This window comes from Hyaena hyaena, unplaced genomic scaffold (assembly GCF_003009895.1).
Source record: "Hyaena hyaena isolate Hyena2069 unplaced genomic scaffold, ASM300989v1 scaffold_29, whole genome shotgun sequence".
In the NCBI taxonomy this organism is placed as follows: Eukaryota; Metazoa; Chordata; class Mammalia; order Carnivora; family Hyaenidae; genus Hyaena; species Hyaena hyaena.
Genome location: NW_024080661.1, coordinates 862,693 through 886,352, shown reverse-complemented (window position 1 = coordinate 886,352; position 23,660 = coordinate 862,693). Strand labels below are relative to the sequence as shown.

Sequence of the window (23,660 nt, the reverse complement as noted above, 5' to 3'; positions counted from 1 at the left end):
CCACCAGTAAGACCACTTTAGCAATCCCCACTTCCGGTCTCAGGATGAGGCCCAAGGGCTTGGGGGCGGAGACTGAGGCGAAGGGGCGGGGCTGCACGTCTACGCACGTCTCTGTTCGCTCTAGGGGGCGGGCTCAGCGGCGGAAGCGGCGCAGCCGCCGGGAGATCCTGTTCCGCTCGGAGGCCCTCCCGGGGCTGCGGGGTCGGATTGCGGCTGGGGCCGGAGGAACACGGGCAGTGGCAGACATGGAGCAGGTGGGTCTGGGGGTGGTCACTGGGGCCGGGTGGTACGAGGGCTGTGTCTCGCCAGCGGATTCCACCTCCTTGCCTAGTGTCCGTTGTTGGTTCCGTCCGACCCTTCCCACACCCCTGATGTCCCAGGTTCCGCCCCCTTCCTCAGCTCGGCCTCGCTCCGCCCCACGCGGGATCCGGGGGGCTCTGGCGCCGACCCTCCGCGGCCCCGCCCACCCGAGAGCTCCCGGGGAGGGGGACCCCGATCGTCCTCCTGAGCCTCGCTCTCCACTTTGAGGGTAGAGGCGAGGGACGAAATCCGGGTTTAGGAGTTGATGTGGGCAGGGGTCGGGGTCTTTGAAAGAGGAAGAAAATACACGTTCCAGCAGGTTTGCGTCTCGCTGTCATCCGGTCTACCCCAGCTTCCTTTGAAAACGGCAGTGTATGACTTCCTAACTGACATCAAAAGGGCCCTTTAAAGAATCTTTCTTGAGTTCTTAGAGGTGTATGACACCAGTGACACTCGTTCCTAATTAATATAATTGTCACCCCGCCCCCTGTGGCGTCCTCCGCATCAGCGTCTCCTTATTTTCTTTCTACTGTTCTGACAGAAGTACCGTTTCACATTCTCTTCTCCTGCCCAGCCCCCCACTGTACACTGAATTTTGATGGTATCCTCCACTCTCATGGCTTCAGCTTTACACCACCTAAAGACCCAAAAGGCGCCCACATAGACCTCTTTCTTCAGTGCAGTCCCTTCTTGGAGCCCCAGACTTGGCCGTCCAGCCACCAGCTGGACAGCTCCACTCCGGCTGGCACTCACTGGAACTGGTGTCATTCCCTGCAAGCACGTTCTTCCTCTGCCCTCCCGTCTCAGCGAGAGACGGGGAATTTACAGTTCCTCTTCTCCCTCAGTTCCCACATCAGTGGGGTGACCCAATCCAGCCAACGTCCTGAACATGCTTCAGACCTGGTCCCGTGCCTCCATCTCGTCTGTGATCACCTTGATGTGTTTGTCACCAGGATAACCGCGGTGGCTTGCTAGCAACTTCCATTCATGGCTGCCTGCAACCCAGACTCCAGACTAACTCTTGTGATCTTTTCCTTTTCCTTTTCCTTTTCCTTTTCCTCCCCTCCCCTCCCCTCCCCTCCCCCTCTTTTCTTTTCAGCTCCTGACTGAGCCAGCCAGGAGCCCCTCCTGTGATCCTTTTAGAACACTAGTCTCATGGTGTTACTACCTTGCTTAAAACCCTTTGTTGGCTTCTCCTTGCTGTGGGAAAAGGCTGAATCCCTAGCACTATTTACAGAGCTCTCTGGGTTCTGATCTCTTTCTTGCCAGTCTTCTGTGCGCACCCTAAAGTCCAGTAACATGGCGCTGCAGGTGCCTGCCTACACCTTGCAATTTCGTGTCTCCATGCCTTTCCATACCAGCCCCTCTGTCTGGGAAGCCCCTTCTCCTCTTCTCTGTCAGGCTACCTTCTGCTTGTCCTTCTCAGTGCTCAGCTCCGGCAGTACCACCTCTGGGTAGACTTTCTTCCATCCACCCTGTCCAAGACTTAACACTAATCCCCTGTGTCCCTGCACCACCCTGTCCATAGTAGAGCAGTGGTTGAGCAAACAGACTCCTGAATTAGACTTTGTGAGTTCTGACATTATCTTATAACTTTGATGAAGAAAGCGCCCAGTTTCCTCATTTGTAAAATGGAGGTAGCAATGTGCCTACCTCATAGAGGTACCGTGAGGATTAAATGAAATTATGTGTAGGGCTTAGAACAGCATGTGAGTGCTCAATAAATAAATAGTAGCCGTTACTGCTTATTTAAGAACATTCGAGAGCCATGGTTATCATTTTTAATTTCGTAAATTGCTTGAGTACAGTTGATGTGGCTTACTTCTCATTCTGTTCCAGAACTCCAAAGCCTAGCTTTTTGTCAGTAAATAAAACGCTGGGGTGGAGGGCATTGGGGGCAGGATCTGGATTTATTCAGTGAGGATTCAAGAATGAAGAAGACCCAGACCTGATGTTAGTTTGCTCAGGAAATGACTCTGGAAGTGAATGAATGTTACATGGCAAGCATTAATTCTAGAGAAATGTACACAGAGCTCTGGGAACCGATAGGGGAGAAAGGCCAAAATGACTTCCCAGAGGAGCAGATGATTAGTGAGGGATCTTAGAGCAAGAAGATGAAGCTACCAGAGGGAGGTAGAGACCAGGGTAGACTCAGAGAATGGGCACCTGGGTCTTCTGAACAGAGCTCTTTCAGGGGGAGGGCCAAGTTGCACAAGAGGGCAGAAGCAGCTTCCTCTGCCGAGGTTGGGGATTCCTTTCCTTGCTTGGCCATGAGGAAGTGTCCCCTTGATTTAGGAGCCTGTGGGGGCCATGCCCAGGGGAGGTGTGAAGGCCTGGTGCCTGGTGTTTGGGGCAGGCCCCCTGGGGTAGTCAGCTTGCAAACCTGTGGGCTGAGCCTGTGCTTCAGACCAGAGTCTGGGCCTTTGCTTATGCTATTTTGCCTACCTGGACTGCTCATCATCCTTGCCTGTGGTTGGGAGATGCCGATTCTTCAAGGCTTGGGTCAGATTGGCTCCACTCTTTGTGGCTTTCCCAACCTCATCCACTCCAGCCTGGGTCAGATGCTCCCTTCTCTGAGAGCCCACGGTCCATTGTTCCCTCCTGAATGTGCTGATTACAGTGTGGCACCTTGTCTTATTTACCTGTTAGCCTCTCTCACCAGACCCAGAGCCCCTAAATATCTCCAGGGACTAGCACAGCATCTGGCCTGTTATAGGTTCTCAGCTCGCATGCTTCATTAGACTGAGCTCTTGCACACCTACACTGAAGAGGAGTTGTGGGTGAGACCAAAAGTCCTGTATATGTCAGCTCATACTTGTTCCATTGAGTGGTAGAGAAGATTGGCTCCATTTTACAGACGAGCAAGCTGAGACTCAGGGGAAGTCACTCAGTAGGAACTTCAAGAACTGTCTTTTGACTCCAGGTCCACAGGTGTCTCTGAGAAACTGCCTCCGGGTCCCAACCCCCAAAGGGGTGGCTGCCACATCTGTAGGACAGGGGATAAGCAAGGCATTCCATCTGACCAGTTATGTATCCCTGTGAACCTTTTCTGGAGAGGGAAAAGCTGATTCTGGCTTTTGTCCGGTCAACGCTGGTGCTGGGAGGGGTCTTTGCTGAACTCCCTTCTGCCTATGGGACCTTCCTTTGAGTAGGCTGATGGGGCTGAGATCTCTCCCGGAAGATGACTGGCCCTTTCCAGACTGACCTTGAGAACTTGACCTCATTAGTTTATCCAGTAGCACTAAGGGTGTGGTGGGGCCTGACTCACCAGCCTCTGAGTGGGCCAGGACATCCCCGACATTTAACAGGGCCTGGCGTGTGGAGGGGGCAGGAATGACTGAGGAGATCTTAGCCTGCTAAGGTTTTCCAGTTAACTGTACCACAGAACGTCCGGGCTGGAGGGGGCAGCGTACCGTGATGAATGTAGTTTCTGTTTTGGCTTGACTCTTCCCCTTTCCACTTCCCCAGAAGGAAAGGAGAAACGGAGCCTTGTGTGTGTGTCCTCTCCTTAAGCTCTTACTTCTCCAGAAAATTTCCCAAACTCTCTATTGGTGGGACAGAGTCGGGAGCTAATAAGCCAACTGTGCTAGGGCTGAAGCACGGGCCACTGAGCCCTGAAGTACAATAGAGCCTAATGTGTACCAACCTGGGGCAGCTCTCTGAGGCCAGGCCCATCCTTCCATCCAGAAGCACAGATGGGACCCTCAGTTTGGCCAGAATGCTGTGCAGTACATGCCTGGCCCAGGACGCTGCCTCTAACACTTGTCTCATGGCTCCTGATAGTAGTAATAGCTACTGTTATTTAAGCATAGACAATTTTGGATGTGTTCTTTCTAATTCTTTCAGTAGCTCCGTGAAGTGGTCACTCTACTATCCCTGTTTTATAGATGAGGAAACTGAGGTTTAGAGAGACTGAGTGATTTAGTCAACGGCTCACAGCTTAATAAAGAATAGCTTTGGACAATTTTTTTTTTCCTTCTTGAGAGAGGGCATGAGCAAGCAGGGGAGAGGGCCTGAGGAGGTGAGAGTGAGAGAGAGAGAGAAAGGGAGGGAAGGAGAATCTTAAGCAGACTCCACTCAGTACAGAGCCGGAAGCAGGGCTTGATCCCATGACCCTGGAGTCATGACCTGAGCTGAAATCAAGAGTCGGTTGCTCAACTCACTGAGCCACCCAGGCACCCCAAGAATGGCCTTGGGCTTTTGACTCCAGTCTGATGCCCTTTCACCTGTTCCAGGATGGGCATTACAGACCCACAGGCCAGTTAACTTATTAGACATATACCCTGGCAAAGCACTGTGTGTGACCCAGGCGTAAAGCATTCAAGGAAAGATGACTTTGAGGCTCAAGTCTAGCCGTTTGATAAGGGAACTACTGAGCCAGAGTCCTGAGAGCTGGGGTTCGGGAACTCCTGGAGGGTGAGGGAGCGCTGGGGTGGGAAAGCTTGGAGGCGAGGTCATTCCAGAATGAGAAAACAGGGAAGTAGAGCCACAGAAGGGAGACCTGCCAGCCATGGTGTGTCCTGGGAGCAGCCAGTGGTCAGGAAAGTGTCAGGGGGAGGGGACAGGGATCAACCCCCATAGCAAGAGAGGAGGACTGGGGTCTTTCGGAGGGAGCACGTCCTTTCTTCTTGACCTTTGCTATTCAAGGAACTTAGCTCACCTCCAGCCTTCTCCCTGCAAGTTGGTACCCAGGCTGCCAGTTCCCCTGGCCTGCTGGTGGAGAGGGTGGCTGGATTCTAAGTGGGGTGAAACACCAGCAGAGGGTGGAGTCCAGCTCCAGGAGAAACAGTCTGGACCCGAAGGGGCTGCTCTTGGTGGCGGGTGTGAGGAGTAAAGGAGGAACGTCTGCGGGGTGCCGCCACAGGCCCGTGCCAGGCCAGATTTGTTCCTTCTGTGCCGGCTCGTCCGCGTGGCCTGTAGTCCTGTTGGATTTGCTCTCCTGGCCTCCCGGAACCAGCCCCCTCCCATGCTGCCAGTGGCAGGACCCAGGCCAGGGCCACTCTTCCACACCCAGAGCCCCGACCTCCTGCCTGTCTATGGATTCTCCACTAACCTGAGCATTACACGGGTGACTTGACCCAGAACAGCCCCAGTCCTGGCCCATCTCATGGAGGCCATCAGAGCACAAGCCTGTCATCCTCTAAAGAAGACTCAGGATGTCATACTAGCTAATCCTATGCAGTGATCACTCTGTGTCAGGTGCTGTCCTAGGCCATTACGTTGAGTAAGACATTCAGTCCTGTTAATACCTGTAAGAAGTAGATGCAATTGTTACCCCCACTTCACTGAGGAGAAAACTAAGGTGCAGAGAGGTTCAGTGATAATAAAGCAGGAATCCAGGGTTTGAAACATCTCTACGCTAAGAATCCAGTCCTTTCTCAGCCTTACTGATTCCTCCTGATTTGTACGGAGAAAGGGACTCCACTGGGAAGCCTCTGTGGCCAGTGTGGGGCTAACGCTCATATTTCCTGAGGAATATGGGGTGAGGGAGGTGTTGAGAGCCTGTGTCCACTGCCCCGTTAGCCTTGAGAGAAGGTTTAGAGAATGTGGGTCATTTCTGGGTACAGATGAGACTTGGTCTTCCTTCCCCAGGGCCACAGAGCATAGCCTTGTGGAAGAAGCTCTCACTGGACGTGGTACAGTTTGGCCAGACCTCTGTTGGAGGTCAGCGCTTGGGAAAGGGCAGGAAAACTCAGGTGGCAGCGGTGGCAGTGGCTAACGTCTAATGAGCACTTACTCTGTGGTGCCAGACACTGTGCTAGGCACTTCACATGCGTCACCGTATCCTTCGATGCCCCTGACAGCCCAGGGTCAAGACCAGTGTCCCCAGTTTCCAGATGTAGCCTCTGAAGCTTGTACAGTGAGTGAGTGGCATTGTTCAAACTGAAGACTTGCCTTGGCCGGGAAATGCCAGCCAGAAATTGCAGGCAGTCGGGGTGTGGAGCCGCAGAGAGGTGGCTGGAGCTTGTGGTCTGGGCTGTGACTGAGAGCTGGCAAGGACCCCATCTGTGCCCCTGTCCCTTAAGAGCTATGGAAATGGGGAACTGGGGGTGACTGAAGAGATGGAGCTTGGAATTGTAGGGGGGCGGGCACCACTGGCACTTCCTCTGAGAGCCCCCCACTTCCTGCCCCCACCCCTAGCCTCGGAGTTCACCTTCACCTGGAGCTGGAATGACTTGGCCCATTCTGTGCACAGGTAGGGGACCCGGACTTTAGGCTTAAGAGACTTTAGGTGCTCAGGGTCACCTGTGGGAAGAATTGTAGAGCTCACATTTAAACCCAGGCCTTTTGGGTGATTTCCTTACATGTTGCTGTGGTGTGTAAGCACCCCCCCCCGACACACACACACACACACACACACACACACACACACACACACTTTTTCCCTTACGTGAACGACCTTGCCAAGCTACTTGTTCCATCTCAACCACCACCGACCAAGCATCTACCATACTTCTTCCTGACACTTCTAGAAATGCCAGCCCTAGGAGGTAGCAATTATCGTTACTTTTTTTATTGTGGTAAAATATGTATAACATAAAATATACCATTTGAATCATTTTGAGGATATAGTTCTAAGGCATTAAGTGTATTAACATAGCCTTTATTTAACTCAGCTGAAGGAACTGAGTCCCAGAATGGTTACATTCGCTCCAGATTGCATAGCTCGTAAATGCAGACAGATTTGAACCCTGACCTCAGAGTCCAGCTTTCTCTCCACGATGTCAGCTGCCCCGAGTCTGGGACCCTACGTGAAAGTTCCTCTTGCAATCTGGCCAGTACTGGCATTTCTTAGGGCAAGAGAAGGCCCGGCAGGCCCTGGGGGCTGGCCCTTTCCCTCCCCTTTGCCTCGGGAGCCGCAAGAACTCGAGTCATCCGCTGTACCCAGTGGCCTGCCTCTTCCCCTCACCCCTCCTTCCCTTACTGGAGATGATAAAACCTCTGTTTCCCTGCCCCCTTCCCCAGGCCTTAGCGGCTCCGCTTCCCCTAAAGCCCACATTGAGTGAGTGTCAAGTCTACAGCCTTTCTGGATGGACTTCTTCATGTCACACATGCTGCTCCACTCCAGACACCCGTGCAGGCCCAGCCGGGCAGGTGACAGCAGAGGCCGGGCTCGCCAGGGACTGCTGCTCCTGTGGGCCTGGGCTGTGGCCCTGCCGTCTCTAACCCACCGCTCTCATTTCTGCCTCCCCCTCATCAGGACGGTGGGCACAGTGGCGTGGGGGAGGCCAGGCCTCACCGTTCTGCCCTCAGGGCTGGGGGCCAGAAAACAGTGCTTTTTAGGGACCACTAAGGGCAGTTCCAGGCCAAGACGGTTTTCGCCCCTTAGACTGGCAGGCGGTCTGACAGAGCTCAGAGATCTTCTGAAGTCATCTGAGTGGGCAGTTTTCAAACTGCGCCCAAGGAGGTGTCTCCGGGGTGACCCAGGGAGGGTGGTGAGTGGGGCTCTCTGTGGCAGGACCCGTAACAGTCTGTTTTTATCTTTATTGTTTATTAAGGTTCCAAGTCAGGTTTTCTTTTCTTCTCTTAAGTTTCTCTTGCTTGAAGAAGGGGGTTAAAAAAAACCACTGACTTTTCCCCCAGATAAAGGGGGGACTTGCTCAGTTAGGGTCCATGGCTGCCCCAAGAGTGGCGCTCAGGTCTTCATTCATGACTGGTGCTCCTTCTACTCTACAAGTTCTTGCTTCTTTGGACTCTGAGCAGCTTTCGTGGGGGAGGGTGATGTAGAAGCCCCCTCTCCCTGCCTCTTGGCCAGCTGCCCCCGGCCCTGCTTCAGAGGCCCCGTGCCTGGCTCCCACACACCCCTGTGTCTGCAGCTCTCCCCACCCCCCCAACACCTTTGCTCTCAGCCCCCATCTGTGTCTCTTGCTTGAACAAGGATGTCTGCATGTGTGAGTGTCCGTGCCACTCCAGTGGCATCTCACATCACTGTCCCCATCCGAGTCCTGTCCCCAGGCAGGGAGGGAGAAAGCTGGGGTGGGGGGGTGATGCCAGACAGACTCAAGAGCAGCTGGGAGTAGGGAAGCCACAGGACCCTGCAGTGATTCAAGAAGAGGGAGAGGAGCAGATAGGGAAGACGAGAGACAGACAGACAGACACACGCACACACACACACACAGGCGGAAGGGGAGACTTTCAAGGGAGACTGAGCTCATGGTGGTGGAGAGAGACAGATGGGGAGAGACTTAGAGCAGAAGACCCAGAAAGAAGGGCATGAACTGGGGACGTGGGGGCTGGCACGGAGACACAAAGAGAAAAGTAGTTTGTGAGAGAGACAGGAAGGAGGAAGAAAGATGGAGACAGTTCTGGCAGCAGACAAGAGGGCTATTAGAGACCAGGAAATGTCACCCACCCTGGAGCTGCAGCCCTGTCACAGTGAGATATGCACTGAGTGTTCAGTCTGGCACCAGGTTCACCTGATGGATGTTGGGGGTGAGTGCCATTGCCGGCGGCCTGTCACATCCCCTGTCTTACTGCCTCCTTCCAGAGCTGGGCCCAGCTTTCCTTCAGTACGCTCCAGATGAGCCAGGCACGGCAGCCCCAGCACTGTGGTATTAGGGGGTGGCCTTGGGCTGGGTGCCTCTGCTGAGAACAGTCAGCTCCCGTCCTCTGGGGCTTGCACAGAGGACTGTGTTCAGAGTCTTCTGCTGTTCACAAACAGGGGGCTTGTTGAGGACCTGATAGATTAAGGGCCCCTGGAAGTTGTAGGCATAACAAAGGTGTGAAGGGATCACAGATTAGGGGGGAGACTGATTGGATCTTGCCTTGGATCAGAGACTAACATCTAGGGTTCCCCTCCCTAGAGGGGAGGTCCCCCAAACCTACTCCCTGGTGCTGGCAGGAGAGAAGATTCGGGGAGACTCTGACGGGGCCCCAGAAGTGTAGGCACCAGCCGTGCTGAGCCCCCTGCCTGGGCGACAGGGCCTCTTTCTGGCTCCTTGCCAGTGCACTGGTGGAGTAGAGACCTTGGGTCTGGGGGCTGTGTGGCAGGGAGGGAGGGCTCCGAGGCCCCCTGACTCTAGCACTGATAAGAATTTCAGCCCCACGGCCGCACACACAGGTAAGAGGTGGCTCTATTCCCCCTTCAGTCCTGGCTGCCTTGTCTGTAACGTGGAAGGACCCATCCTGCCCTGTGTGGGCATGAAGCACAACCGTGGGCACAGTGTTCTATGAGCAGTGGAGCTCTGGCTTAGCCTCAGGCAGTGGCTGGTTCCTAGCCTCTTCAGGGTTTGCCCCGTTTCTCTGCTGCGTAGCATGGAGCTGAGGACCAGGAGACCCCCTGGAGCATCTATTTACCCAGCAGCCAGTCCAGCATCCGCTCGGTGCCAGACGTTGTGCTAGGCGCTAGGAGACAGCAGTGACCAGTCGGGTGGAAGCCCCGTACCTGTAGGGTTTGCAGAACAATGAACAAGGCCATTTTGGGTAGTGATGAGCTCACAGAAGAGTGTGAAGCCCCGTAATAGGACAAGGGCAAGCCGCTGTGATTGGGGGCAGGAGGGTGCGGGCTCTGAGGAGAGGACTTTTGAGCTGCTTGTTGGAGGGACTAGGGAAGGGAGAGCTAGGTCCAAGGCCCCAGGCAGGACCAGGCTGTCACACTGAGAGACCTAAAAGAAGGCCAGGGTGGCGCTGGGGGCGAGCCCCACCTGCCTTGTGAGAGGAGCCATGTGAAGAGCTGGCGGGGCCGCCCCGCAGGGCCTGGGCTGGAGGCCTCGGGGAGCGGCAGGCTGCGATCAGTGTTTGGAAAGCCTTTCTCTGGCTGTTCAAGAAGCGTTGTTACAGGGTGAGAGAGGCAGCCTGGAGACCCGCCCGCTAGGCTGGTTGCGATGGCCAGGCCAGAGGATGGTGGTAGGGCCTGACATGGGGGTGGTGGGGTGGAGCTAGAGAGAAGGGACCGGGATGTTCTCTCTCCATACCCGCTGTCCCAGCGCAGAGCACCCGGAGACGGAGACGCAGCTCTAGGAAGTCCCTCCCAGTTGCCATGGATTAGGGGGTGGGAGGGTAGGGCTGGCTGCTGGGAGGGAATGTGGCTTTGTGCTTGGCAAACAAAGAACAGAGCTTGGGGCCCTCTTCTCCTGGGGGTGGGGGCAGGCCCGGGAGGCTGTTGACAGGACTGGAGGCTGAACCACAGGCCGGGCTTGGCAGGAGCAGGCTGTGCTCTCAAGCAGCGGGGAGGACCCCAGATCCCTCCAAGGGTGAACCATGCGGCCGCTGGGCTTTACAGGGGGTGGTGAGGAGGGCCGAGTGAGAGGGATGCTCAAACCACTCCCGCCCAGAAGTAGGACTGCAGGAGAGAATTTGGGCTGAGAGGGCCTGGGGCTGCCAGGGGGTTGGGATGTAAGAGGGGGCAGATGTGTTTGGGAGCAACCAACGTCCCTGGGACTGTGTGTAGAGGGATGGAGGAGGTTAACAGGACCTCTGGGCCCCTGACATGCGACATGCCTGCCCTGACTCAGCTGCCCTGCCTCTCCCCAGCCTTGCAGCTGAGGCCCCGCCTTCCCCGCCTTGAGGTGGGGGGCCCACCAGGATGAACAGACTGTCTAGGGAGCTGGCCCGTGACTTGGAACACAGCCTGCCGGCCGTGGCCTCCCTCGGCTCATCACTGTCCCACTCCCAGGGCCTCTCCTCCCACTTCCTCCCGCCACTCCCAGAGAAGCGCCGGGCCATCTCTGATGTCCGCCGTACCTTCTGTCTCTTTGTCACCTTCGACCTGCTCTTCATCTCCCTGCTCTGGATCATCGAGCTGAACGTGAGTGTGGCCAAGGCTGGGGCCGGGGTCATCTGGGCCTTAGCTGCTCCACCTTAGTATGGGAGGGTCGCCTCTCTGCCAGGGTAGATTTCGAGGTAAAATTGAGAATGGGAAGATGAGAAGAGCTGGGAGCTCAGAGGGCTTGAGGCATTTGTCTGAGCTCTGTCAGCAAGTATGTGAAGAAGGACAGAGTTTGAACCCAAGCCCTCTGGCTGCAGAGTTCACACTTTTGACTTCTGTGCCAGCCTGCCCTCTAGTGGACACTCCGAGAAAGGAGGAGACCGCCCAGTGGACTCTGGTTGAACTATTGAAACCTTTGTCTTTTTTCTGCCCTATGTTGCTCTCTGGTTCTATTCATTCATTCATTCACTCACTCACTCATTCAGCAGACATTTTTCAAAGCCCCATTATATCCTAGGCACTGTGCTAAAAGCAAAGGGTATGGTAGGGAGCAAACCAGTAAAAAACTCCCAGTTCCCAGGGGTTCCTAGCTCTCGCTCCCCATTTTGGACATTCCTTCAGTGCCCCCTGGTTTGGCCTCTCTGGGCGTGGTGAGATGCCACTAAGCAGCCCGGAGATGGAGCTGCCTCACAGTGCCGGATCCGCACCCTACTCCCTCTGGGCAGTGCTTGGTCAGCCTTGTGGGACCTGATCTCCAGTCACCGAAAGGGCAGATCAGGACCCAGTCGCAGAGGCAGGAGCTGTGAGAGCAGAGCATCTCAGGCTCGGTCAGTCCTGGCTCCTCCTCTCTATTTGCTGTGAGACCTCAGCAGGGGACTTGGCCTCTCTGAGCCTTCCTTTGTTTTTCTTCTGCAGAATGGGTCACAGTTCAGGATGGCAGGTGCCCTTCCTCCAGGCCTCAAGCTCAGGTGACAGGCAAAGGATGACTTTGTTGACAGAAGTGAGGAGTTTGGAGAAGGGACTGGTTTAGGGATAAAGAAGACAAGTTTGATTCTGGGCATGTTGAGCTTCGAGGGTGACTGTCCTTTGTGCACAGAGATGAACTGGCACCTTCAACAAGATTGAGTCATGAGGGACCTTAGGGACCATCTTACCAATGAAAAAACTGCAGCCCAGCAAGGTCCAGAGCCATTTGAAGAGCTTCTGAGGTCTTAGGCATTCTTCCTTTGGAAGGTCCCATCCAGCATCAAAGCAAGCACCAAAATTCACCCACAGCCTTCATTCAACATAGATTTTCTTGCCAGAAAACAGCCAAAAATTTTTTTTGTAAATTTACTTTTGCAAATCTGGATGTACTGGCTATAATAGCTCAGCAGCCATTACGCGTACTTGGTAATTCTTGCAAAGCAAGAAAAACTTAATCTCCAAATTGTTTTCAAACATAATGAAAAGTTCAGAACGCTGGGCTTAACCATTTGTGGCGTTAGCCATAATGTTTCACTTGGTAGCCACTTAAAAATGGGATACTGTTTGCTTTCCTGGTTTTATTTTTCTGTTTTAGAGCATATATATTTTTAGTTCTCAACAGGCTGGGTGTTGCACAGTGTATATAAGGACTCCAGCAGGATTATGAGACACATGCAAGGCCTTGTAGTCAGAGACTGGCAGGGGCTGGAACTCAGGTCCCCTGAGTCAGAATGCCATCGGCTTCTGCGCGTGCCCAGGCAGAGGGAGAGCTGTGAGGGACAGTGACTGTTAGGGGCCAGAGGGGCTGCGGAGCCCAAGAGGGAGCAGCCTGAGGAGTAAGAGGAGGACTAAGCTGGGGTGGGGTGGGGTGTCAGGTGTGGGGGGTGGTGTGAGACTCCATGAGGCTCAGGGTGGTCTTGAGGTAGAGGCACGTGGTTGGAGGTGCAGGGGCCTACAAGTGTCATTGAGGCAGCTGCCCAGCCTGCTGGCTTCTGCTCTAAGCGTCAGAGTCACCTGGGAACTGTGTAAAAATTCCAGATGCTTAGCTAAATCTGAGATTCAGTGGCCTAAACATCTGTGTCTTTAATAAGCCACCCCCCCACTTCAATTTGGATCATCTGCCGGGGATTAGAAGGTCCAGTCTAAATGATCATGAAGGGTTTTCACCTTCTAGGCTCCTGGGCTCCACTCCCCAGAGTCCCCTTCTGTCCTCCCTCCTCCAGGGGCCTGGCACCCCTTCCTGTAGAAGCCAGGGTCTGCCACCCCATTCCTCTTGATAAGTCAGGCTATGATCTCGCTCTTAGTATCCAACCAGATCCTCTCCCTCCACAGCCAAGGTGTCAGGAGACCCCTTGCAAATGTGTGGGTGGCTATGGCAGGGACGGGGTGAGGACAAGTCTGCTCACTCCGTCTCCGTTGCTGGGCATCCTCTCCCAGCACTATGATGGATTTTGCCCATTAAGCACAAACCCAATCAATTGGTTTGCCACCTGAGGCTCCGTCTGACACCACTGCCCACCCCTGGTCCCCAGCACCCCAGATGGATGGTTGGCCGGGAAGATGGAGCACCTTGGTGGTGAGAGGCAGATGAGATTATGTGAGAGGCAGGCTCCTAGCACGCAGTCTACCAGCCCTACCTACCGGCACAGGGCCTGCAGCCTCCCCTCCCCAGGCACTGTGCCCTCGAGTGTCATTGCTGGAGCCAGGCCCCACCTGTCTGGGTTGCCTGGGACTTGGAGGAACGAATGATGTTGGTGCTGGGGACTCAGTCCTTTGGCTGAGTGCCCTTGGTGTTTCAGGGCCCTCCTTGGTCAGTGGCTTAGCATCTCCGGGTTCCACACTCCCCCTGCCTCCTCCCCATCCGCAGAAGTGAGGGCATCCCTGGGGACTTGGTCCTGCCTGTAGAGCTGTTCGTATCTCCTTTTTCCAGACCAACACAGGCATCCAGAAGAACCTGGAGCAGGAGATCATCCACTACAACTTTAAAACTTCCTTCTTTGACATCTTTGTGAGTGGACTTGGGTCCTGGGGGCAGAGATGGCCCAGGACAGGACTCCCTGGCTGCCTTCTCTTCTCTCTGCAACACACACCCTAACCTGAGCAGGGAGACTTGGCTCTCATCCCCAGGGAGCTCTCAGTATTCAGAAATTTCCTGAACAAGGCTCTCCCTTCAGAGAGCCCCAAGTGTGAGGGGGGAAGAGTAGACCCCTGTGTAAGAAGGCCACATCCAGATCGTCCCCAGGGAAACACGGACTTGGCCATTCTCTCCCGAGGCATGAACGCCTATGTAGAGGGAACCAGGCGGTGGGGGGGTGGGGGTCAGCCTTGGGCAGGGGGAAGGGCACTGGCTTGCCTGTGATGGCTGTGTCTCGCCCTCTAACACCCTCCCCCCCGCTCCTCCCCACTCTGCCAGGTCTTGGCCTTCTTCCGCTTCTCGGGACTGCTCCTGGGCTACGCTGTGCTGCGGCTCCGGCACTGGTGGGTGATTGCGGTAAGATGCCACTCTCCCGGCAGCTCTCAGGCCCTGGCGGGGCTGGTGCAAGGGATGGTATGGAGGAGGACTCACTCCCCAGCCTGTTTTCCCTCTCTCCCTCCTTCCCTCCCCTGGGCAGGTCACCACACTGGTGTCCAGTGCATTCCTCATTGTCAAGGTTATCCTCTCTGAGGTCAGTGGCTCAGGTTCTGGCTGGTCTGGTGGGATGGGATTCTAAGAAGGGACCCTTTCTCTGATTTTGGGTGTCTGTCCCTATTGACAGACAGGGGTGAGGGGGGTCCTCTCCTTTCTATTTCTAAGGAATCCTCGTCACTGGCTTCTTCCACCTGCCCCTCTGCAACCACAAGAACAGAAAGTCCTTCTGCCTGCCTAACCTCAGTTTATCGTGCTGTAGAAGTCATTAATCCATGTCAGAGGCATGTGCCGCAGAGGGTCCCCAAGCAGCTGGTCCAGGAATGGGGTGTATGCCAGAGTTAGTAGTCCCAAGTGGGGATTCTGGGCTCGGGTGACCCCCTGCTGTGGAGCTCATTCCCCTCCTTCCACAGCTGCTCAGCAAAGGGGCATTTGGCTACCTGCTCCCTATCGTCTCTTTTGTTCTTGCCTGGTTGGAGACATGGTTCCTTGACTTCAAAGTTCTACCACAGGAGGCCGAGGAGGAGCGATGTGAGTGCTGGGGGAAGGGGTGCAGTAAGGGTCATCGCAGCCCCAAGAGAGGAGAGTTTCAGGCATGAGAGCCAGTTCTGAGCTATCTTGCCAGCTCTGAATAGCCACCAAGAGCCTAAGGATGAGCTTGGAGTTGGGGGGACCCCAGGCTGCTAAGACATGACTGCCCTTGTTTTGGGACAATGGCTGCCCATGTCTGCTCCCCCAGGGTATCTTGCTGCCCAGGCTGCCGTCGCCCGAGGACCCCTACTCTTCTCTGGCGCTCTGTCCGAGGGCCAGTTCTATTCACCCCCAGAATCCTTTGCAGGTGAGGGCTGGTGGATGGGGAACTGCCTTCAGGGAGCGTATTTATGAGGAGTGGGTTGGCTGGGTCTGTTCTTTCTGTTCCTTCTATCGGCTCTCTGGGGAAAATGAGCAGCTCTCTACCACGCATACCTCTACCCCCTACAACCTCACGCTTATGCCTGAACCCCGCTACATCCCACAGTCTGTCCCCACACCTTCCTGTTGTCTCTGTGCTTGTTTTCTGCAGGGTCTGACAATGAATCAGATGAAGACCTTGGGAAGAAAAGCTTCTCTGCCCAGGTGTTTAGCTGCCCACCCTCTCCCAACCTCTGTAGTGGGCACCCCGGAGAAGGGCTGGTGCTGGGCTCAACCAGGATTGGCAGGGCCTTCCCAGCACAGCATGGACCTCAGGCAGTGCAAATGCCAGGCGGCGTGCACCTGAGCGTCTGCCTCACCGTCAGTTGGGCCCACTGGCCCTGGAGGCGAGCAGCCCCAGCCCCAGCCCCTGGGGTTCCCACAGGGCCTGAGAGCCCACCCAGACTCCACGTGTGTGAAGCATCTAGAGAAAGAACGGGCCATGAGCAGGGTGGGGTGCGGGCCCCAGGCTGATCCCTCCCTACCTCTCACCCCTGGCCAGGAACGGGAGTATATCCATCAGGGGAAGGAGGCCATGGCAGTGGTGGACCAGATTTTGGCCCAAGAGGAGAACTGGAAGTTTGAGAAGAACAATGTAAGAAACTTCTCTCCCACTAACCTGCCCACGTGTGTTGAGAGTTTTGCTTGCTTTTCTAAGGCCTGAGAAGCCCCAGGATCACACGGGTTGCAACCATATTTCTGCATCGGGAGTGGGGGCTGGGCCCTGGGGTCACCAGCTGGCAGGAGGTTGGGCTGAACTGGATGTTTCCACTGCCCCCTCCCCCACGCCCATCCTCAGCTCCCTGCTGCTCTCCTCGCTCTGCTCTGGCTTTGAAGAGGAAGCCAGGCTTCTGCCGTGTGTCTGGTGTTTTGTTTCATGATCAAAACAACATTATCTAAAGAGATGGCAGAGAGCTTGGAAAATGGGGGATACGTCCCTGTCCCTCTCTCTGGCCAGCCCCTCTCGCAGCCCTGGCCAGCCTGGAGACACAGCTGTAGCTGTGCTTCTGTCCTTTAACTTGATATCAAAAGCCTTTCTCTGCTCGCGGCTAGACACTTGTCAGAACTACTGTTTTTTAATAGCTACTTGAATATCCCCAAACTCCTAGAGTTTTCTACCCTGAGCTGTTAAAAGCCTGCCCTGTCACCTATTCTTTTGCCACCAGCCAACCCCACCATGCCCTCCCCCTGCCCTCCACCCACCTCCCTATCTCCCTTCTGTCACTGCCACAGGAATATGGGGACACTGTGTATACCATCGAGGTTCCCTTTCATGGGAAGACATTCATCCTGAAGGTGAGCAAGGGAAGCAGGTGTACAGGAGTGTCCTGCTCTGTCTGAGTCTACAGGAAGGGGCTTCCTGCCTTCTGGCAGGTTTCCACCAAGAGGGGGGGCCGGTGTGCCCAAGCACATCTGGCACCACCCAGCCCTCTGCCCGCCCTGCCCCAGACCTTCCTGCCCTGCCCCGCGGAGCTGGTGTACCAGGAGGTGATCCTGCAGCCCGAGCGGATGGTGCTGTGGAACAAGACGGTGACTGCCTGCCAGGTGAGCCGGGGAGCCAGGGGTCCTGGCCTGGCCTCCTCTCAGGGCAGAGGCAGAGCAACACGGCGGATCAGGGTGCAGTCATACCCCAGCACAGCCAGCTACCACTGGGGACCTGCGTCGTGTCATTGAACTGCTCTGTGCCTCAGCTTCCCTGTCCGTAAGATGGGTATGATGGTAATGGTACCTCCTGGAGAGGGTCAGGAAGATGGAGAGGGAGCACGCAGAGAAAGCCCAGCCCAGGGCCTGGGAGTGGCTGTCAGTAAAGGGACCCGGGCAGAGAGGAGGCTGGTCTGGGGGTTCCCTGAGGTGCTGGGGTTTTCCTGGGCGGGGCTGTACTTCACATCTCCCCTCATGGCCTTTAGATCCTGCAGCGAGTAGAGGACAACACCCTCATCTCCTACGATGTCTCTTCGGGGGCCGCGGGCGGGGTGGTCTCCCCGAGGTGAGCACCACCAGACCCCTCCTCTCAGGCCTCCTCCCCTTGGATCTTGGGCTTGGCTCCCTGCTCCCAGTCTAACCCTCCCGCCCCCCCAGGGACTTTGTGAACGTGCGGCGCATCGAGCGGCGCAGAGACCGATACCTCTCGTCGGGCATCGCCACCACGCACTGCGCCAAGCCCCCCACACACAAATATGTGAGGTGAGCCTTGCCCTGCCCAGGGTCACCCTGGCTGGCCCCTCCCCTGGTGGCTGTGAGGACAAGGGTAGGGGACAGTGTGTACAGCTGGGCACTTTCTCCTGCCGAGGCCGCGTTCCTGCCCCCTGTCCTGCTGGGCTTTGCCCCACTCAGCGCCTAGTCCTGCTAATCTGCTGCTCTGCCTCCCGGAGACTGAGGGATTAATGGCTGGAAGTGTGCCACCCAGGCCAGAGGGGCACTCCAGGGACAGGGACCAGTCCAGGGGAAGGGGGCTGGGAGCCATGAGGTCTCGCTGGTCCGGGTGACCTGAGCAGAAGGTTCTGCGTTCTGGTGCTCGACCTTCCTGACTCTACTCAGTCTGGTGCTTGACCTTCCTGCCTGAGTAGAGTCGGTCCCCGCTGCCTTGCCTTTCCCCGGAGTGTGTGGATGTCCCCCCAGAGGAAGAGGAGTTTCGTCTCCCTGCTGCCTCTTCCAGAGCATCCTCAGTTCTGCTGTCTAACCTTAGACCCCCATGCTGCAGGTGGTCTCCCCGATTCCCGCTCTCCCCGTCCTTCCTGGGCTCCCACTGAGAGCCCTGTTGGTGGGATAAGAGATTCAGCACACCAGACCCCTGGGTGATGAACATGCGTGTTTCCTTTCTGGGTGCTGACTTCCTTGTGTGTGGAGTGAGCTCGGGAGTTGTCAGTGGAGCTGTATGGCAACTGCCTGGTGACAGGACATGTCCTGCCCACCACCTGGGAAGGCACCCCCTCCCGGGCACCCCCTCCTGGCACCACCGCAGTGCGCACGAGTTGGGCAGGGGTGAGAGATGCAAGCACAGCACCCCCTCCCCCCCCCTCAGCCAGAGCTGACAGAGAATCCTTGGACAGAGAGGATGACAGCTGCCACGGGGTGCACAACATTGGCGGGCCGCAGGAGGATGCGACATGCGACGTCACGTGGCGGGTGGAGGGCTGTATCCTGTAGCCTCTGGGACACCTGTTTCGGCCCCTGCTCAGGCAGAGTGGCGGTTGCTAGACCGGTAGCCCCCTTCCCTCTTTCACCCCAAGTCCAGGATGGTCCAAGAATGGAGTGTGGGGTGAGGTCGGAGGCCTTGCCTGGCTCCAGGGTGTCCCCCCAACTTCCCCGACAATGGTGCTTTTCTCTTAGGGGAGAGAATGGTCCTGGGGGCTTCATCGTGCTCAAGTCGGCCAGTAACCCCCGAGTCTGCACCTTCATCTGGATCCTTAATACAGATCTCAAGGTGGGGTTGCTGAGGCCACAAGGCTGGCTGAGTACAGTAGAGGGGACTTTGGTGGGGGACCTTGGGGTCTCCTGCCCTGCTCAGGGCCTCACCTACACTGCCTCCTTAAGCTAAAATTTGGGGCAGGATCAAGATGGTCTCGTCCTGGGTCGCTGGAGGGCGTGTACCTCCCCTTACCTCTGCTCCGGAGACCCCGCGGAGCCGTGGCTGGCTGCCAAGCCAGCCCCTCCTAGATCTGTTTGTGTGGTTGGTGCCAAGACCTGGCACAGTGTGTTCTTCCTGCCAGGGGTGAGGGGTAGAGGGTAGCTTAGGCTGCATTCCAGAGCTGCACCTGCACCTGCTGCTCTGGCCTAGGGGACCCCCTCCCCCCACAACTAGCGCCTGTTGTTGAGAGGAGAGCCCCCGTGGAGGGCAGGCTATCCTGGAACTTCTTTCCACCTCCCCCCAGGGCCGCCTGCCCCGGTACCTCATCCACCAGAGCCTCGCGGCCACCATGTTTGAATTTGCCTTTCACCTGCGGCAGCGCATCGGAGAGCTGGGGGCCCGGGCGTGACCATGCTCCCTCGCCGCCACCCTGCAGGCCAGGGTCCTGTCGCCACAGCCTTCAGAGCCAGAGCGGGGCCAGTGGCACTTCCCACTGCCTGCAGGCCTCAGGCAGCAGGGAGGAAGAGGTTCCTCCTGCGGCAGCACCTTGGCCCTCCACCATGCTTCGCTGCGCCTGGGAGCCACGGCCATGAGCAGGTTGTGAGGTCTGGCATCTGGACTCCAGGGCCTGCTGCCGAGACTAGTGGGGTCTGTTCTGCTGATGTTTACACAGTGACTGTCCCTGCCTCCCGGCGGAAGAGATCTGCTGTCCCCTACCTGGCCAGGGGCAGGATCTGGAATGGGAGCCTCAGACTTGGTGGGGGAGGGCCGCGGCCCTGAGCAGGACAGAGGTCAGGGCTTCCTTGGCGCCAGTGGTAAGGTGCAGGGGCCCCTTCATCTGCCTGCTTTCCCACCATGGATTTTTAGGGTTATTTAAAGGGTCTGGGACCTTTTTCCACAAATGCACTTGTTGGGGAGTGGATGGCAGGGAGGGGGATGGGTGCTGGCAGTGAACCTCGGCCACTCCCAGTTTCTCTCCCTCCCCCAGGGTTCCATGGGGACCTTTGTAATTTGAGCCAATTATTAAAAACAAACAAAAAGAAGAAAAAGCAGCCCCTCCTGCCTGGCCTCTTGAAAGAAGAGGAGTGCAGCACAGTGGACGTGGGGAAGGAGCAGGCCAGACACTCCACACAGCCTCTCTCACCCTTCCAGAGCCAGAGGGAGGGCGGAGCCACTGGGGACCCAGTTCCTGGACATGCCCACTTTCCTGACCGGTCCAGCTGGACAAAGGATTGGTCAGAGAAAAATGCGCCCCCCTCTCCCTCCAGCCAGGCCTCCTGTGAGGGAAAGTCCGGGGATAATCTGCCCAGGATCTGGGGGGAGGTAAGAGAGACCTGGCAGCATGCATAGCAGGCCTTGACTGTCCTTGGGGTCCCACAGCCGGCCTGGGGTGGGGCCTGGGCTCCTGGGTCATTGAGGCACCTCTGGGGTCTCAGTCTTTCTGGCTCTGCTCACCTACCCTCTCCGCCCCAGCACACTCACTAGGGGCAGCATCGAGTCAGCCCGAGGCCAAGGGCAGGGGCCTCCCAGGGGCCACTGCCACACCTGCCCTCCTTCCTCCTTCCCTGCCCGCAGGCTTCCCCACGGGGCAACTGGCAGAGCGCCAGAAGGGTACTATTTGGGGCCTTGTTAGGTATGTGACCCTGGGCAAATCTACCTCTCAGTTCCTCCATTTCCTGCTTTGTAAAATGTTAGGTCACCGGGGTATCGTAAGATTAGAAGAAAACAAGAATCAGGCCTAACGCTTCAGTAATCGGGCGTGCAGGTCTGCCCCAGGTGGGCGCCCACGGGCCTCTCCCACCGCTGGGTGCTGTGCGGTTCCTGCAGGGCCCTCTGCACCTGTGCGGCCTCTTCCTGTGCCCTTTGCTGTGTCCACTCAGTGATGCCCTCACTCTTCACCCCCGCCTCCGTGCCCTGCACCCCATGTTTCCTGCACTGTAAGTTGCTCCCCTGGGGTGCTGGGCTTCCCCAGCAGCCATCCTGCTCCCCTTGAATGAGAACCAGGCCCCTCCCAGATGCCACAGTAGAGCTGGTCAGGCTGTTGTGACCAGAGAATGAGGCCCAGAGAGGGGCACAAACAGCCCCATGGTCACAAAGCCTGTTTATGGCCGAGTTGGAGTTAGAGCCAGATCTGATTGTACCACTCATTAGAGCCCCTGAATTCCCATCCCACGTGCCTGGGGGTGTTGGTGATAGAGACGGGGGCCACCACCCACATCTGCTCTTTACGACCTGACTTGGGAAACCACTCCTTTGACCACTGGCTGTGAGAAAGGAAAACATCTGTCAAAGGTTCATACCCAGGGTCCCAGGTATGGAATTAACCAAGTAATTTCCTGCCAGTGTGGTGGTGGCAGTCGAGGACCAGGGCTCTGGATGCAGACACCCGAGGACGTGGTTGCACTGTCCCTTCCGGTCAAGGGGTGTGGCCCGGGGGTATGCCCTTGATCCCTGGCAGAGGAGAGGTGTGGGGATAGGACCTGACGGCCTGGTGCAGAGCCCAGAACGGCCTCGATTCCTGCCATTTCTTGCTTTGTTTACAGACAGGCCGCTGTCTTCCCTGGGCGAGAGGAAAGGGGTGGGGCAGAGGGCAAGTGCCAAGGTAGCACGAGGCTGGGCATGTGCCTGGTCTCAGACAGTGTCAAAGGGGTGTCAGACACCTGGAGGTGTCACTCTGAGGACTTCTGTCCCCTGCTGGAGCCCTGCTGGAGCATCTTGATTTCTTGAGAAGCTGACTGCTGACCCTGGGGGGCAGGGGCCAGGCCAGTTGGAATCCAGGTACCCCAACCCCCACCCTGGGCCCAGAGTCCCCCATCAGTGAGCCTTGGCTCTGCTTATAGCATCTGACGCCAGAGGGGCTGAAAATAACCCCTGGAGGAGGTGGAAGAGGGGGCTATTTAAAGGGCCTGGGAGGAGCAGAGCTGAGAGGGAGTGAGCACTGATCATGGCGACTGCAGAGCTGAGCTGCCAGGTGTCTGAGGAGGACTGTGAGCGGCGAGAAGCCTTCTGGGCTGAATGGAAGGATCTGACGCTGTCCACACGGCCCGAGGAGGGGTGAGTGCCAGCCAGCTGGGAGTCCCTCCTCTCCCCTACAACACCCCTCCTGAGGCTCAGGAGGCCAGGGCACAAAGCCCTGCAGAAATTTCTGGGGGTAGGGACAAGGAGAGGGCCCGCTGGGGAGAGTGGAGTCACCCCTTATGCACCCCAGGTCCTGGCAGCCCCAGGGAGCCCCCTACCCAGCTGGTGACTGGAGGGCACCCCCCCTCCCCTCTCCTCCCCAGTTGCTCTCTGCACGAGGAGGACACCCAGCGGCATGAGACCTACCACCGGCAGGGACAGTGCCAGGCACTGGTGCAGCGTTCCCCCTGGTTGGTGATGCGTATGGGCATCCTCGGCCGCGGGCTGCAGGAGTACCAGCTGCCCTACCAGCGGGTGCTGCCACTGCCCATCTTCACCCCCGCCAAGATGGGTGCCGCCAAGGAGGAGCGCGAGGACACCCCCATCCAGCTGCGGGAGCTGTTGGCACTGGAGACAGCCCTGGGGGGCCAGTGTCTGGAGCGCCAGGATGTGGCCGAAATCACCAAGCAGCTGCCCCCTGTGGTGCCTGTCAGCAAGCCCGGCACCCTTCGTCGCTCCCTGTCCCGCTCCATGTCCCAGGAGGCACAGAGAGGCTGAGAGGGATGGTGACTCGGGCTCCACTGTGCCCGCCGTGGGCTGGGCCCTTCCTGGCTAGGACCATGGAGGGCAGCTGCTGGCCATGGATGCTTTGTAGTTTGCCCAGAGTTGGGGGCTAGGGGAGGAGGGAGCCAGAGGCCAGGATGCCTGAGTTCCCAAAGGGAGGGGCGCAAAGACAGTGGGCACTAAGGGCAGAGAGCTGGGGGCCAGCACAGCCGAGTACCCCCAGCCCCAGGAGAAAGGACAGAAGGTGCTGGTGAGGACAGGAGGTCACTGAGAGGAATGATCCTGGTCCAGGCTTCAGCTTCAGAGAAGGATGAGGAACAGTGTTAAGGGGATCTGGAATGCTCTGAGAAGGAGGCTTGGAGAAGACTGATGTGAGGGGGACGTGAAGAAGGCAGAGGCAGAGTGGGGCCCCCAGCATCCTCTGTTAGTGCTGCAATAAATGCTCAATCGCATTCCAGACTTTTTGTCTCTTTCCTTGTGAGGGCCAACCCGTGGTGTCCCCCCGCCGCCCCCCCCCCCCAAGCTCACTTCTGGGAATAGGCTTTGCATCTGAGCTAAATATGGCAGAGCTGGTGGGTGCGCTCCATGCTTGGGGGTGGGGGCGGGGGAGACAGGGACAGAGCTGTAAACAGGGTGGCAGTCTGTCCAGGCCCCCTTCCTTGCCCTGGCTCTGCTGTGCAGTTCCTGGCCTCTGTGTCCAGTCCCCTGGCACTGGGCAGTGCCCAGCAGGCCAGCTGGCATCCAGGGGGTGTTTAAATGATCTCATGGAGAGTAGGGAGGGGGCTGGCACCAGGACTGTCCTTGGCTGTACCTACTAAGGGTGTGGATGGGGTCACTGACCCCCAGGCTGACCTGCCTCTCAGTTCTGAATCCAGACAGGATCAGTCCTTGACTCAGGTCAGCCACTCTACCCACCCTGC

At 57.1% G+C, this 23,660-nt stretch overlaps 2 protein-coding genes across 5 annotated transcripts; both read left to right on the top strand.

The window, feature by feature from the left end:
* The first annotated feature begins 143 nt into the window (after positions 1-143).
* STARD3 (StAR related lipid transfer domain containing 3) lies at positions 144-20,099 on the top strand. 4 transcript variants are annotated; one of them, XM_039227790.1, is made up of 15 exons: positions 144-254; positions 10,774-11,047; positions 13,845-13,922; positions 14,328-14,405; positions 14,527-14,580; positions 14,954-15,071; positions 15,280-15,378; positions 15,604-15,656; positions 15,994-16,086; positions 16,725-16,787; positions 16,941-17,036; positions 17,399-17,478; positions 17,571-17,675; positions 18,822-18,915; positions 19,364-20,099. In XM_039227790.1, the coding sequence occupies exons 2-15, from the start codon at positions 10,826-10,828 to the stop codon at positions 19,466-19,468; spliced, it is 1,338 nt and encodes a 445-aa protein (XP_039083721.1). In that variant the 5' UTR covers positions 144-254; positions 10,774-10,825; the 3' UTR covers positions 19,469-20,099. The 4 variants fall into 4 exon arrangements, with proteins under 4 accessions (XP_039083721.1, XP_039083723.1, XP_039083720.1 ...); XM_039227792.1 differs by lacking the exon at positions 14,527-14,580; XM_039227789.1 differs by lacking the exons at positions 18,822-18,915; positions 19,364-20,099 and adding an exon at positions 18,059-18,815.
* A 91-nt stretch (positions 20,100-20,190) lies between these two features.
* On the top strand, positions 20,191-23,192 carry LOC120229050 (titin-cap). The gene is made up of 2 exons (XM_039227793.1): positions 20,191-22,113; positions 22,341-23,192. Exons 1-2 carry the CDS (start codon positions 22,004-22,006, stop codon positions 22,732-22,734), a joined length of 504 nt encoding a protein of 167 aa, XP_039083724.1. The 5' UTR covers positions 20,191-22,003; the 3' UTR covers positions 22,735-23,192.
* Positions 23,193-23,660: the final 468 nt, after the last annotated feature.